Source organism: Ostrinia furnacalis, unplaced genomic scaffold, assembly GCF_004193835.3.
Source record: "Ostrinia furnacalis isolate ACB-3 unplaced genomic scaffold, ASM419383v2 OfSCF4728, whole genome shotgun sequence".
NCBI classification, from domain to species: domain Eukaryota; kingdom Metazoa; phylum Arthropoda; class Insecta; order Lepidoptera; family Crambidae; genus Ostrinia; species Ostrinia furnacalis.
Genome location: NW_021134967.1, coordinates 77,871 through 92,943, shown reverse-complemented (window position 1 = coordinate 92,943; position 15,073 = coordinate 77,871). Strand labels below are relative to the sequence as shown.

The window sequence follows — 15,073 nt, the reverse complement described above, 5'->3', positions numbered from 1 at the left end:
GTTAATGCCCAGCTATGCCGATAACACTCACAAACATTGGCGGAAGACTGGTGGGGCGCGTCTTCGCGGATGAAACTATTTATAGTTGAAGTTGGATTTTTGGAAGCAATAGGTTCGAATACCAGTCGCTCGGAACACACGAAGTATCGTTGGAAGATCGTAAGACTTTGGAGCCTCGAAGGAAATATTAGGCTATTGGTCTAATTAAGCTCCTGTATCAAACGCCTAAGGGGCGCATACATTTGAACAAGAGCTTAAAAAGTTCACGAAGTTGTAGGGGAGAGTTCGGTATATTGTACCGCCGGGTAAATTGTACCACCCTCATATTTCGTAAAGTATTTATTGAATGTCTGTAATTGCAACACTCAGCGATACACAACTAAAATCAATTAATATCGGCCATGTGGTTTTTGCCGTGACAACAAACACGTGTGTTTTATTTTGAAAAGTATTTTTTCATTGTTTTCAAGTAACTTTTGACAATACATGTTTAGATTGTAATTTTGTTAAATTTAATCACAGGACGTTTCTAATATATTATTTAGAAGCGTAAATTAGTGTCGATTACAATTATTTGAAACATTTTTCGGTATTTATAAGCTATATTTATTACCGATTTTTTAAAAGCACTATCACCTAGTCGGCTAAATTGTACCACNCTATAATTTTTATACTAAACAAGTTATTCACGAACGCCTTCAGATGTATATCAATAAATGCATTATTATTAATATTCAAAGAAAAAAAACACAATATCTATTAACATGAAGCCAAAAATAAAATTAATATATCTTAAATATTACAAGGTCTTTAAGCCTTGTGCCGCCACAATGTAAGTTTTAATACCAGGTTTAATGACCTTGTACCGAAGGAATGGAAAGTATTAGAAAGTTACTGCCGCAGCAAAGGTGTTAAACGCATAAGGGGCGCATTTTTCATTCGTTTCAGCCAAATGACGTCCACTGCTGGACAAAGGCATAGCAAAGGGGCGCATACACTTGAAAAAAAGCTTAAAAAGTTCACTAAGTTGTATCAAGTAGGTAGACTGTAGGAGTGTGCTGAGTGTTTAGTTTTTTTTAATCTGAAAGTAAAAATAAATGGAGTAACTACGAATGACTGTTACTCTTGACCTTTCGAAAAGCCGTCGATAGTTACTTGCCTTGTGGTTAAATGTTAGGTTTTTGCGTCGAGCTAACTGACCACTTTTCAATAGCCAAATATACAGTGACTACGAGTATTACCATTTATTTTACTCAAGCATAACATAGAGGAGGATACTTAAATTACGTAGGTAATATCTAATTCACACGTAATTAGACATGCGTAATTATGAGTAAAATAATGAGAATGAGAAAATTAACTATAATTTAGTAATAGATCTTCGGATTGCGTGATGGTACATAAAATACAGCAAGAATAAAATAATAAACATCCTAACAAACAATAGTTTAACACTTTCGCGTTGCATGATTATTATAAGTAGGCTGTAAAAGCTAGTTATAGCATGCAATCTCGGTTTATTTCACAGATGAGTAGACTCCACAATCAGCTTCGTGACTATTAAACGTATAAATATCTAGTAGTATCGTAGGTATCTCTGAATCGTATCTATGCGGGCAACGCAGGACCGTGTGGAAAACCTTGGGGGAGGCCTTTGTCCAGCAGTGGACGTCATTTGGCTGAAACGAAATCGTATCTCATGTAGGTCTAGGTCTAGTAGTAGGTAGGTCTCATTTACATCATTAGACATTATAAATAGTACTATATATTTATAACTTGTAGGAATTGTAGAAATTAAAAGACCGCGACATACTAGGTACATTCAATTCTTTTTTTTGGAAATACACATTAAAGGGTATATCACCCAAAAAAATACAAACAGTTGTCCATGTAAACAAAAGTATTGGGCGAATATCACATGCGCGAACTTTGACGTTGTACCTAATAGAGTTCTCAACTACAAAGATAAAACAGTTGTCTATATCGTTCTAATTTTAAAGCAGTATACCATTAAATCCCGTTCTAAAAAGTCGTTAATCCAATTCACAGATATGACCTGAGCGACGTGCCAGCCGAGGCTCGGGAGCTCATAGCGCAGATGACGCAAGTGGCGTCCTCCAACCTCCTGGCGGAGTGCAGAGGGAACGTCACCGAGGTGGTGGACACGCCTTTCGTGGTCTACCTGGTGGTCACCTCGGGGAACCTGGACCTGACTTGGGACACGGATGAGAAGTACGACCTGGATGTCCAGACTAAGAGTACGTATTCATACATTAAAGTCCGGCAATGGACCTGTAACTCCCCTGGGGCTGTGAGTGTCTAGTTGTCCGGCTTGATGATTATCAAGCGATTGCTTACCATAAGGTGATCCGTTTGCCTCCTGTTTGAAAAAAAAGTTTGTTTTATGTGCATTATAATATATCTTTTAGATATATCTTTTAGTATTTCAAAGACAGTCTGTTTATTTTCATGTTAAACAGTTAGCTTCCTACCACTTTATAGGTTACAATAAATACAATCAAAAGTTTATATTTAATTTGAATTAATATAATAATTTACAAAATTTCTAACTTACATAAAATTTTTCATGTTTCAGATCAAAAAGTGTCAGTAACAATAACTGCAGCAACAGTATACGGAGCTCGGCACGGTTTAGAGACATTCACCCAGCTCGTCACGGCAGACAGACCAGAATACTCGGATCAAACTCGCTGTGCTCTCCGCGTCATATCCGGTGCAAGAATCAAGGACTACCCTGCTTACAGGCATAGAGGACTAGTCCTGGATACGTCGAGACACTTCATTCCTATGAAGGATATCAAAAGAACCATCGACGGAATGGCTGCATCGAAACTGAACGTCTTTCATTGGCATGTGACTGACTCGCACAGCTTTCCGTTGGAGTCAACGAGGGTACCACAGTTCACAAGGTTGGTATGGGTACTTAGTTAATAAATTGGTTTCAAGAACCAAGTTATGAAGCAATCCTCCTTTCTCCCCTTCAGCCTGTCCTGAAAAAAGACTTGTTTTATCGTCTCCTACTTACATTTTCACCGCCTCTGGTCTGGTCTGTCTGGTTAGTGGTAAGATCACCGCTTCTGAAGTTCAGACCCAGAGTTCCTGACTGGTTTGGTTTATGGTAAGGCTGTTCTAATTCAGCCTGCGTAGTCACCATAATTTTATCTAAGTCTGTCGCTGTAACAGTAATGTTAACAGCATTGTTGTGTTCGGACAGTTGGAGCCAGTTCCTCTGTGGTTGAGGATTCCGAGTGAGTTCGCTTCTTTTTCAGCTTGACCATAATTTTCCATCAGATGAAAAAAAAATAGCATCACTATTTCTTTCCCAGATACGGCGCATACTCATCATCCGAAATCTACTCTGCAGAAGAAGTGCGTCTGTTGATCAAGTACGCCCAGATTCGTGGTGTGCGAGTCGTCATTGAAATCGACTCTCCTGCGCATGCAGGAAATGGCTGGCAGTGGGGACAGGTAAAGACAATGCCGGAAATTGGCGTCTTTTTTTTTCGCGCGGCCATCGATCAAACCTTGTTTATTGATTACAAAATAGTGTATTTAACCAAACTTACTATGACATGTATACCTCTAAACTCAGTCTGAATTACGAGCATTAGAAGTTTGATGATTTTACATACTAGATTTGCTTTATGCGCTCAAGTTTTGTAAGAATTTGCAAATTGGTCGATGGCCGCGCGAAAAAAAAAGACGCCACCTTCCATACAAAATCTGGCATTGCCATTTGGGCAATAATATGTAGGTATGCTACACATTAATAAAATTAAGGGAAAAAGATTGCCAATATACTCGTAATAGTCTTTTTAATTAAAAAGTCTTATCAAAGGATTAGATATACAGAACACTTCAATTGCTAAATTGAATTTTCGGACAGATCCAGTATAATTCTGTAACCTATTATTGATACCGTTTGCTAGAGCTCATGAAGCACTTTCAGGATCAGTGACCAGTATTTCGATATCTTGTGTAGTTTAAATGTTTTTTAGCAAATATAATTGTTTGATTTGATTTAAAATAATAAAAATGAAATGTTTTATTCAGCGACACAAAACAACACGAAGAAAATAATCGAGTGAGATCACTTATCGTTTCTACCATGTATGTTACTCCGAACTTTTTTCATCTTTTCAGGACTACGGCTTTGGTGACCTAGCAGTTTGTGTGAATACTGAGCCCTGGCGAGGATTGTGCATCCAGCCTCCGTGTGGCCAACTAAACCCTGCTAACCCTACAATGTATAGGGTTCTGAGAAACCTGTACAAGGATCTAGCAGAAGCTCTGCCCAAACCTGCTCTTTTCCATATGGGTGGTGATGAGGTCAGTTAAGTATATCAAAACGGAACATCATCCTAATATCCACTTCGCTCATGTTAGGAATCACCAAACGAAGAACTGGGTAATAAGATATTCCAGAAGGCTGAGCTTCATCATCATTTCAACCACAGGATGTCAAATGCTAAACATAAGCCTCCCCTAGTGATTTCCACATCGCCCGGTTGGTAGCGGCCTGCATCCAGAGCCTTCCTGCCTGGCTGAGCTTAGATTTTTTTAATATGGAATAACTTTTACAAAAATAATTTGAACTAACCCTTACTAAAGTGATTGAATTCTTCGTTTATTAGGTATTCTTCCCATGCTGGAACTCAAGCGAGCAGATCCGGACATACATGCAAGAGAAGGGTCTCAATACAACCACGGAAGGGTTCCTTCGGCTCTGGTCGGAGTTCCACGAGACCGTACTTTCCATTTGGGACGAGGAGCTGAAGGCAATAGGGACCGACGCCCAGCCAGTGATACTCTGGTCTTCGGCGCTGACCAAAGCAAACTACATACAGAAATTCCTCAATAAGGACAGGTAATACAGCTACTAGAGCAGTAGTCTGCAGGGCTACTCCGAAACGCTGTTTTCGTAGTTTTGAGTCTATCTGTCACTGTCGCTCATGCTGGCAACGCTTTTTGCGTGAGAGAGATGGCAATGTGAATGTTCGAAACTTCGGAGAACATTTTTCGGAGTAACCCTGCAGTCATAATGAGCGTGTTTTGCATCCTTCTTGAGTCTGAATTTAGTTGTGCGCTTTTAATTTAGATTTAAAATATGGACCCAGAACTGTTTGCTTACTTTTTGCCCATATTATGATGATGTCATTCATTTCGATTAAAAAAATTGAGATCATCTTATAGGACCTTGCTTTGTCACGTTTTAAAATTTTCAGCTTACCCGATCAATTTCTCTTTTTAGATACGTCATCGAAGTCTGGGAACCTTTAGACAGTCCTCTCCTAATGGAACTGCTTCGTCTCGGCTACAGAACTATCAGCGTCCCCAAAGATGTTTGGTACTTGGACCACGGTTTCTGGGGTTCCACCAAGTTTTCCAACTGGAGGAGAATGTACGCGTATATCCTGCCAAAGAGCCAGCACATGTTGGGAGGAGAAGTTGCTATGTGGAGCGAATATGTGGATAAGGAGGTTTTAGGTAAGTGACAATTTAACTTTAAATAGATAGTTATTTTATTAGTTAACTAGCTTTCCGCCCGCGGCTTCGCCCGCGTGAAAAAAGGGCTGTTTTTAGGGATTTCCCGGAAATTTTTCGAATTTTTCTTCACTTGGTCTTCAACGAACATTTAAATTATTCCATGGAAAAATTATTCCAGGCGTTGTTGAGTTATGCGCTTACCAACACATTTTGCGATTTATTTTTAAATTAGATAAAATTGATCGTAAATTCTGTTTTTACCTTTCTTCAGCAAAAAGGCACTTTATCATTATTATTTTAGTTTCATATGGTTGATGGGAAAAATCGTTAAGCACTTTATTACATGGGAAATACATTACAGTTCTCAACGATAACCGGGTAATATTATCTTTTTCGTGGTACAAGTATGATAATAATATGATACTCCCACTGAAACAAGATTTATCACGATTTTTATCAGATACTCGTATAGTTTAAAGAGCAATTTCGCCATTCGCCAATTTTTTACGAAAAGTCTTTTGTTCCAAATTATTAAGTTAATTTTTTAGCTGGACTGTATAGTTTTAAGATCTTTGTAATCTACGCAAATCCTGAATATTTTTTCAAAATCTCAATAAAAAGTTTCGTCAGAACGAATGTGTATTGTATAGACGACATCACATCAGACTATCATTTTTGTCGCAAAATCGTCCCTATCACACTTAAAAAAAGAATTATAGCTTGACGTGTGTCGATCTGTGCTTAGAAAACTATCCCAAAGATCTTAAAAATACATTCAATTCTTTAATCTTTCCACAGATACACGCATCTGGCCCCGCGCCGCCGCCGTGGCCGAAAGGCTATGGGCCGATCCGATGTCCACTGCCAGTGCAGCCGAACCTCGGCTCCAAAGGTTCCGCTCTCGCCTCCAAGCCCGAGGCCTTCGTCCTGACGCCATGTCGCCGGCCTGGTGCGAACAGCACGATGGCAGATGCTTGTAGAGATAATAAGTGACAGTGGCTGTATGAAGATAGATGTGATGAGACAGTGGCTAAAAGGACTTCGTGCGAAGCCGTGACATGTAAAAAATAAATGTGACGGTTGACTAAAGGACTTGGTGCAAAACCGTGAAGCATATAAAAAGAAAGCTGACAATGACTGAAAGGACTTGATCCAATGCATTGAAACATAATTTAAAAAAGCAATGTCACAGTTGCCGAAATGGCTTGGTCTGTGGCTGTGAAACACATGAAAAAAGTTATGTGACAGTTGCTGAAAGGACTTGGTCCATGGCCGCTTATTAATGTGACAGGACTGTGTCTTCGTGTTTGTGAATTTGGACGTCTACCCTTAAATTGTTTCTAGATAGTCGATCTACTTAGGTAGTACTTATCAAAATGACTACATAGGACACAGTCAAAACTACTTAAACCTACTTGATTAGGGTTACGGCTACGACTGATTTTGATTTTTTGAGATTATACATAAATCGACGTTGCAGTTAGGCTCTAGAAGAAGAAAGGGTTGTACAAATTTAATGTACAAGGGATAGAGACGAATAAGTAGAGCCGATATTTCTTATGAGGAGATATCGCAAAGACAATCCAATATCCGGATTTAATTGAAGTCTATAGTCTGGTCCGGGAGCACGTAGAATTTTGTCCAATGACCCCAAGCTACCCATCCTTATCGCTCGCGCGTAATTATGTTGCTATCGCGCTCGCACACTCACTGCGGGTGCCAGTCGCACAGTCGCGACAGCAATATAATTACGCACGAGCGATAAGGATGGGTAGCTAGGGGTCATTGGACAAAATTCTACGTGCTCACGGACCGGGCTTTAGCTGATGAGGTTGCTGATGTTTGTTCACGTAAATTATGTAATGTGGTGCTAATTTTCAAAAGTTTAAGAATAGGTTTATAGGCATGGCTGGTAAGATGTAGTAGTGATTCAGTATCGGACTGGCCATAAAGTTGTTGTGGCAGGCATTTTGCCAGCAGGGTAACATATTTTATTATGCCCATCAAGTTATATTCCTTCAGAAATTATGCCTGAATGATTTTTGTACATTTGTCAAAAATGACAAAATCATTTACTTAGGGATACGATGACTACGTCATATAAAAAGGACTGAAAAAAGACTATGAGGATATGAACTAAGGTATGAAGAACTGACTGAAAAAATATTATAAATAATGTATAGGATACTTACTAGCAAGTGTAGCAAGTATTTAAATGTTTTAGTTACCATAACTCGAAAAATATTGTTTGATACATAAAAAACGCGAAGTGAAAGATTAAAATTCTTCAAGCGTTGATAAATGCTGTCCGTTTATGTACAAACAATCGTTTAATGCAATTAGGTATTCATAGATATATCTTTAACTAAATTAATATGTATGCCTGTGCACATAAAATAATTTCTTTTGCAACAAGTCGTTAGTACATTTTGCATTAGTATTTAATTGTCTGTGAATGTTAAAATATTTATTTGAGATTAATTAATGTCAAGTAAAGATTTAAAGGCTTGTTACCTTAAGTTTTATTGTGATACTTTACAATAAATATGTTTATTACCAATAATTACGGTATTGTAACTTTGTTCAATAGAAATACATGGTGCTATTAGAACTAAAGGTTTTATTTATTTTATCCTACCCACATTAGCTAAAAGTCCAGTTGAGAGCATCAGTATAGATCATGCATAAGTATGCTTGCCAAAATAATTAAAACGTATTTAAATGTTTACTTCATTTTTACTTTATTGTGATAAATAATTATTTACATTGAATGTACATTATAAAGCATTTTACAGCTGAAAATTTTGATATTATTATAACATAGAGTACGTAGTGCTATCAGAACCTAAAGCGTTTACACTTAACTATCTTACGAACTATAAAGACCCTTTTGAAATAAGTCCGGATCATTGCTATGCATTTGCTATCACATTTTACAATGCTCAAAAGTTACACACTTAAGTTTTACAAACTAATTTATTGAATAGGTATGTAAAATACTTATCTAAAACGTGTTAACACGTCACTTCCGTAATTTACAATTTAGTAATGTAGGTACAAGGAATGTATTACAGTAATTTTGTATTATTAAAAGTTGTTGAGAATAATAATAAATACTAAACGATGATAATACTGATCTAGCTAATTAAAATAAAAAACAGAGCGAATAACTGGATTGCAAAAGTGTTGATTTATCAAGTTTAGATTCGATTGAGTGGTTATGTGTTCGAAATGATGTAGCTAAGGAAAATTGTCGGCCATTTCCAATAGGTAACTTTACATGGGCAAATTCCCTTTGTTAGAAATATTTCTCTCAACATTCTTCACCGAACCAAGACTCAAATCATTCGGCACCAGTTCATGTAGCACGGTGTCACTTCTGAAAATGCTCGTGGCTATTCTATTCGCCAGTCTCTCAGACTCTCTCAAATCGTCATCTTTGGACGAGTGTGACGTCAGATCTATTTCTGTATCACTTTCACTATCGCTCTCCTTGTCATGGCGAGGTTTGTAGGCTAAGTTCTGAGGCTCATCAACTTGGTGTGACATTGGTGTAGCACACGGACAGTTCTTGGACATCCTTAGGTCTGTTGGGACGATCTCACTGTTGTCCATTGGTGGATTCATCATCATAGGTGCGAAAGGGAAGGGCTGTTGCAGAATTCTTCCATCCTCGTTTCCGTACATTGGTGGTGGCATGTCGTGTACTGCTGGAGGCATGGTGGGCATCGGTTCAGGCATATTGTTGCTGTGGAGGTAAGGGTCTTGGCGTGGTGATTTGAGTTCCCTGTTTTCTAACGGTGGAGGCTCAGGCGAAGACTTTTCTGAGGGTGATTCAGGCCCTTCTGGTGATGAATCTGGTGGTTTTGCGTGACCTAGAGATTTTTGTATAGTTTATTTATAGGCTCATTAAGAAACTATTTTTTATAATAAGTATTACTTATTTAATCATAAGGCACCAAAATAGCCTGGTGTCAACAGATAGAAGTGATACCTGGATTCCAGCCAGCCAGGTAGAAGAAAAGTTTCCAGCCCGGACAGACGCATCCTCAACGCATTTTTAGATGCACCCGCTTGCACTATATTGCTTACTGATTCTATACCTACTCATACATGATTATGAGAAGTAAGTATAATACCTGGTAGGGACAGAGGAGGAGACCCCAGTCCCAAGCAGCGCATCCTCCACGCGTCCTGAAGAAGTTGGAGACGCGCTTGTTTGCGCCACTTGGCTCGCCGGTTCTGGAACCATACCTGGTGACAAAGTTGTCAATAAATTACACGTTTATCTAACGAGATAAACGATTACAAAACGAGGGTAGTTCGTTATACGTCATATCTTTGAACAAGCGCTGCTTTCAGGAAACTTTGCAATCAAAGTTATTTACTTTACATTGTTTACAATCTTGACGAACTTCATAATCTTATCAGTATTAGGATAACGACTATCTTATTACGAGATCTCACCGAAGCGCATCTGCTAAGTAAGAACGTTAAACTACCTTTAAGTAGGTACTCATTTAGAAAACCATTTCCAATAAATGAAAAATACTTCAAATAGAATTTTCAGCCGTTGCAAGGTTCGAGCCGCATATAAAATCTGATACAAAGTAAAATTAATAAGGCGTTTTCAATTATCCACATCACCATCTGTGTGAGTTTTGTATCACTTTAAAATCTTACTATTCCTCCTACAAAACGAGCCTTTCTATTTCATATCTTCATTGTATCGTAACTAATTTACTTTACCTAAGGAAGTTTCGTTACAATAGTACTAACTAGTAACTAATAACTAATATAAACTAATAGAGTAACTAGCTCTGTCATCTAAGACTCATTCTCTACACACAATCTAGGTAGGTACATAAATTGGAACCGTTACATACTTAGCTAACTACATAAACATAATGTACCTACATACCTACACATTATTCTTAGTTATATTGGAGAAAACTTAATCCTTACCAAGTAAAGCAATGCTTAAATACGAGTAGTTACCTACTGCAACTCCACAAAAAGCATTTCATTAATACCTATTGATGATTTTTAACAATGATTGTTTGAGTTGAATGATTGATTGTTATAGTTTCGTTTTGCATAGGAACGGAAAAACGGGCTTATGGGAGATCTAATTAGGCATGATTCAATAAGCCAATAGAAGCTAATCTTCATCTATAGATGATAAAGGTGTATATCATCAGCTTCCAACGCGTTGGAATGCCCCTCAAGCTTTTCTTTTGATAATTTACCATAAGTTTTATTTTGTTAGGAAAAACGAGAAGTTGCAGCGGTAGAAACAAGTTATTAAGGTAATATTTTATTCTATTCTTTTACTGTGTTAAGAAATTAACAAGTTACTCGTGTGTTAATTTTGTAAGCCCTGATGAAAATTGTAGTTAATTAAATAATTACAAAGCAACATAGCCTGCCTAAAGCCCGCCTGCCGGCCGGCGGCTTAATTTGGATTTTGGTAAAAAAATCTATCTGTCGTAGCATCCATCTGCGCATTCCGGTTTTAGTGTATCAATATCCGTTTTCTCCAAAATAAAATTAATCCAAAGTTTATTTCATTTACCTAACTGTTAAGTCATCATTACATCTGCGAGTACCTAACACACATAACTTTATTTTGTAAAGAAGACTAAAAAAAAATCGGAAATTATAATATTTGCACTACATCATAATTATTATAAATCTTCGATACTTAAATAGATATGACCTATTAGATGTAGGTAAGAAGTGCCTAAACTTTCAGCGGTTAGACGCTACCAGTCATTTTATAAACACAACACCCCTTGAACATCCTAAATTAATATTACTGCAAATGCAAATTGCAACTTAACGCCCTTTTGTTTCCTTCCGTCGGAATCTCTAAGTAGTTGAAATAGATAATGCCATAACATTTTCTAATTTAGCTTGAAATAACTTCTGCGTAACCATATTAAAATTAAAACTTTACTGACCACAAAAAAGAGATAATGCGAGTCTCATTAAAGTCATAGAACAAAATGTATCAAGTTTAGCTTTTCCTTATAACATACAAACAATAAAATAAGTTGCTTTGTTTGCTTGTTGCTTATGCTTAGTGGAGCTTTACGTTATATTTTTTTAATGACTGAAATTAACTATTTAGGTAAATAGATCTTTGATAATTTAATATATTATTTTTTCAGTTATTTAATTAGTTCAAAATCAATAATTCTAATTTTATTAAATAACCCACTTACTTGAACTCTTGCTTCTGACAGGCTGATTCTCAGCGCTACCTCCTCTCTCAAAAATACATCAGGGTAATGAGTCTTCTGGAACAGGGACTCCAATTCGCTGAGCTGCTGAGGAGTGAACGTGGTCCTATTCCGACGCTGGCGCCGTCTCCCAAACATATACTCCGTCAGCAAATCCCCAGGAAGAGGAGACAGGTACGGACCCGCCATTTTAAATAACTTTACAGCATGTTTCACAAAACTCGGCAAGAAAATCTCAAACTATCGCCGATAAAATCACGCGCGAACTTGGGGGTAGAAAGTAAAGATCCCGCTCTAAGGGTTGGTAAATCGGGACTGCACGATTTTGCGAAAATGTACCGCTCAAAACCCCCCTGACTCCACCCCTTCGGATCAAAATGGGCGTCGCTGATTGGCTGGCCGGGACAGGGGTTGGAAAATTCAGCCAATCACGAGCTTTGCGACGGGTACCATAATAGGTGTGGATTTAGTTATGGCGTATGTGTTAATATAAATTGTATAAACACGGCTAAGTTAATTTCAAACTAGTTTTGACTATTAAATTATATAATTTTAAAATAATTAACGGTGCGGGCAAACTATGGCGTTCTCTCAGTGTAGATTCATATTAAGTTAACATTTATGGGTATGATAAGTTTTGTTTGCAGTTGTAACACACATTTATTTTTATTTATTTATTTAAAACTTATATGCACTTGCGGCGGATATAAATGAGAATAAAAATTAACATTAATTTAATTTCAATATCTTTATGCATTCATTATTTTACATTACTGTTCCTCAAAAAATTAGGCTAGTCAAAAAAACGAAGACGTAAGTTATTAGGATAAAACTTACACTTCGCCATCTCTTATATTAAATCTTATAATTTCGGAAAACATAATATTTTGTGAAGGCATGAAAAATTATTTCACTATTTTTGAATTATCAAAATAAGTTGAAAACCTTTCAAAACCATTATAAAGTAAGCGCAAAATATCTACAAATCATAAGCTTATGTTAAATATGTTACTCTGAAAATTTTCATGTCAAGGCCTATTTGAGATTTGGGAAAACTATGAAGGAAATAATAATAATAAAATTATTCTAGCAGGAATATAAATAAACTAAGAACGTGACAGTCTCGTACTTTTCTGCCTGATTTAATAAAGCGTGACTACAACATAATCTTTAAGGTGTTGGCTGACTACGAGAGTGCTACGACATTATCGTCGCAATCGCCGTAGTCTTAAAATTTCTTAAAACAAAAGATTAAGTAGGAGGTATCATTTTTCATAGTAAACTGGTATACCTAGTTAGTACATACCTACAGAAGACTCCAATACTTAAATTATCTATGTAAGTAAATATTATTATAATATTAATTTTAATTTACCTCTTCCACTTATAGATCATGCACCACTGAAAAAAATACTTAGTTTGGTTACTGCTTACACAAATGAGTGACTAGCGAACTGGAGGTTACTACTAACAGGTAGGTACTATGGTTATAAGGAACAAAATTTTGTGTAAAGTGAGCTAAACCTAGTTTGGTTATAGGTTAACACTCAGTTCACTAGTCACTCATTTGTATAAGCAGTAACGAAAATTTTTTTTCAGGTTGCTATAGCCACCTGGGGTAAGTAACTAGTAAGTAGAAGGTACTCTTACTCGTATTTGTAGAGTACTTGCCGGCATTTTGACCAGTCTAATAAGAGAAATTAGAAAAACTACTGGTATTTTATTGTTTTCTCTCAATATACTCGTAACATGTTAGAAAGAGTAATTTTCTTAATTTTCTTATTCTTCCATATTGGTTGTGTAAACTGCAGTCACTATTTTGATGTCAGAGCGGCCCAAGATGTCTGATTTTGGAAGGTAAGTTTGCCTCACGAAGTAAGTAAATAATGATAATTTTTCTACGGCAATTAACTAGGTAATGATTACTTAGGTCTTCAGTAATGTACAAGTAGATTAGCGATAGTGAAAACACAAAGTGATTTTAATTGATTTATATATCCCATTTAATAATCAAACCCAGAACCTTCAAAGAATAGAGTCCACCTGTTCAACTAACCACTAAACACCGGAGGCATAAGAAAAAAAGAAGAAAGAGTAAGACTACACTACTGTTCCGTAGAGCAGAAGAGCTTTCCGTTTAGCACTTTCAGATCTTAGAATCGTTAGAGACCATCACTGTATTAATATCAATTAATACTGGGTGGCCGCTGGGGCAGAAAAGTTCTCGAGTGGCGACCACGAGCTGGAAGACGTAGTGTGGGCAGGCCTCCCACTAGGCAGACCGACGATCTGGTAAAGGTCGCAGGAGGTGCCTGGATGCGGGCAGCGTAGGACCGGTCTTTGTGGAAAACCTTGGGGGAGGTCTTTGTCAAGCAGTGGACGTCTTTCCGCTGAAACGAAAGAATACTGGGTACCAAAAGTAACAAGAATCACTTCTTACTTATCAAATTATCTCTCACATGCCCACCAATCGCGGACCAATCGCGACATAATGTGACAACTGCTAAATTCGCAAATAACAGAAGACCGGAATATTACGGTCGCTAAGTGGGTTGTAGATAGCGGAAACAGCGATTACGAGGAGCAAATGAATGTCCGCCCCGCGCCCCGCCGCCCGCTAACCATATCAGGGCTGCCACAAGAATATTTTAAAAGTCTTACATGGTCAAAATAATGTGAAAGCAATTTTGGCTAAAAGAAAAGAAAAGTTAACACTAGTTAGGTATACCTGCTCAGAAAATGTCTTGCTTAAAACAATTCGAAATAAGCATTTATTATAGAAATGTTTCGGCAACATGCTACTAAGTAGCAATTGCTCAATAGTGGCATGCTTTTGTGCTAGTAATAAGCATGTGTGACTGTCCTTAAGTATAGTTTGGTACACTCACTCACTCACAAATCAATACAAGAAGATTGTACAATCTTTTGATACTCGCCGAAACATATTTTTTTTATAAGTTCAAGCATTGATCTGAAATGTGAAAAATAAGTTTTTCCTATTTTCGTATTGCTTTAGTAAGCTCATTAAGCTTAAAGTTCCTAATTGGTGTGGCCTCTCTGAAAACAGATAGTCAGACAGACAGACAGGCAGACAAACAGACACTCCATGTGCAAGCCTGAAAGATTGATTTTGAATTTACTTTTCTCTTACACTGCGATATCGGACCATCAGTAGAATCAAATTTCATTCATACGTTAAAATATAATTATATAAATTAGCTTTTACTACTATTATAGTCATTATCACTTAAGTAAAGTAATCGATGCAAACATATCAAAAAAGTATAATTGATTTAAAAACCACCAGCCCTGGTTTGCGC

General features: G+C 37.1%; 2 protein-coding genes across 2 annotated transcripts; one reads left to right on the top strand and one right to left on the bottom strand.

Annotated features, from left to right (window-relative positions):
- Nucleotides 1-2,049: 2,049 nt before the first annotated feature.
- Nucleotides 2,050-7,013, top strand: LOC114359949 (chitooligosaccharidolytic beta-N-acetylglucosaminidase; the record flags this gene model as incomplete). The annotated part of the gene is given in 7 exon segments (XM_028314493.1): nt 2,050-2,258; nt 2,597-2,930; nt 3,348-3,489; nt 4,165-4,350; nt 4,656-4,888; nt 5,273-5,508; nt 6,307-7,013. Coding segments are annotated over 7 exon segments (1,522 nt in total), but the record flags the coding sequence as incomplete, so codon positions are not given.
- A 1,660-nt stretch (nt 7,014-8,673) lies between these two features.
- LOC114359951 (retinal homeobox protein Rx1) lies at nt 8,674-12,135 on the bottom strand. Its single transcript, XM_028314495.1, has 3 exons — nt 11,736-12,135; nt 9,648-9,762; nt 8,674-9,383 (listed from the first exon to the last, which is right to left on the bottom strand). The coding sequence occupies exons 1-3, from the start codon at nt 11,940-11,942 to the stop codon at nt 8,785-8,787; spliced, it is 921 nt and encodes a 306-aa protein (XP_028170296.1). The 5' UTR covers nt 11,943-12,135; the 3' UTR covers nt 8,674-8,784.
- Between the last annotated feature and the right edge of the window lie 2,938 nt (nt 12,136-15,073).

Coding starts and splice junctions, on each gene's coding strand:
- LOC114359951 (XM_028314495.1), bottom strand. CDS start 11,942: ATGGCGGGTCCGTACCTGTCTCCTCTTCCTGGGGATTTGCTGACGGAG. Junction 9,763..11,735: donor TGTCAGAAGCAAGAGTTCAA/GTAAGTGGGTTA, acceptor CTTTGTCACCAG/GTATGGTTCCAGAACCGGCG. Junction 9,384..9,647: donor TCCTCCTCTGTCCCTACCAG/GTATTATACTTA, acceptor AAAAATCTCTAG/GTCACGCAAAACCACCAGAT.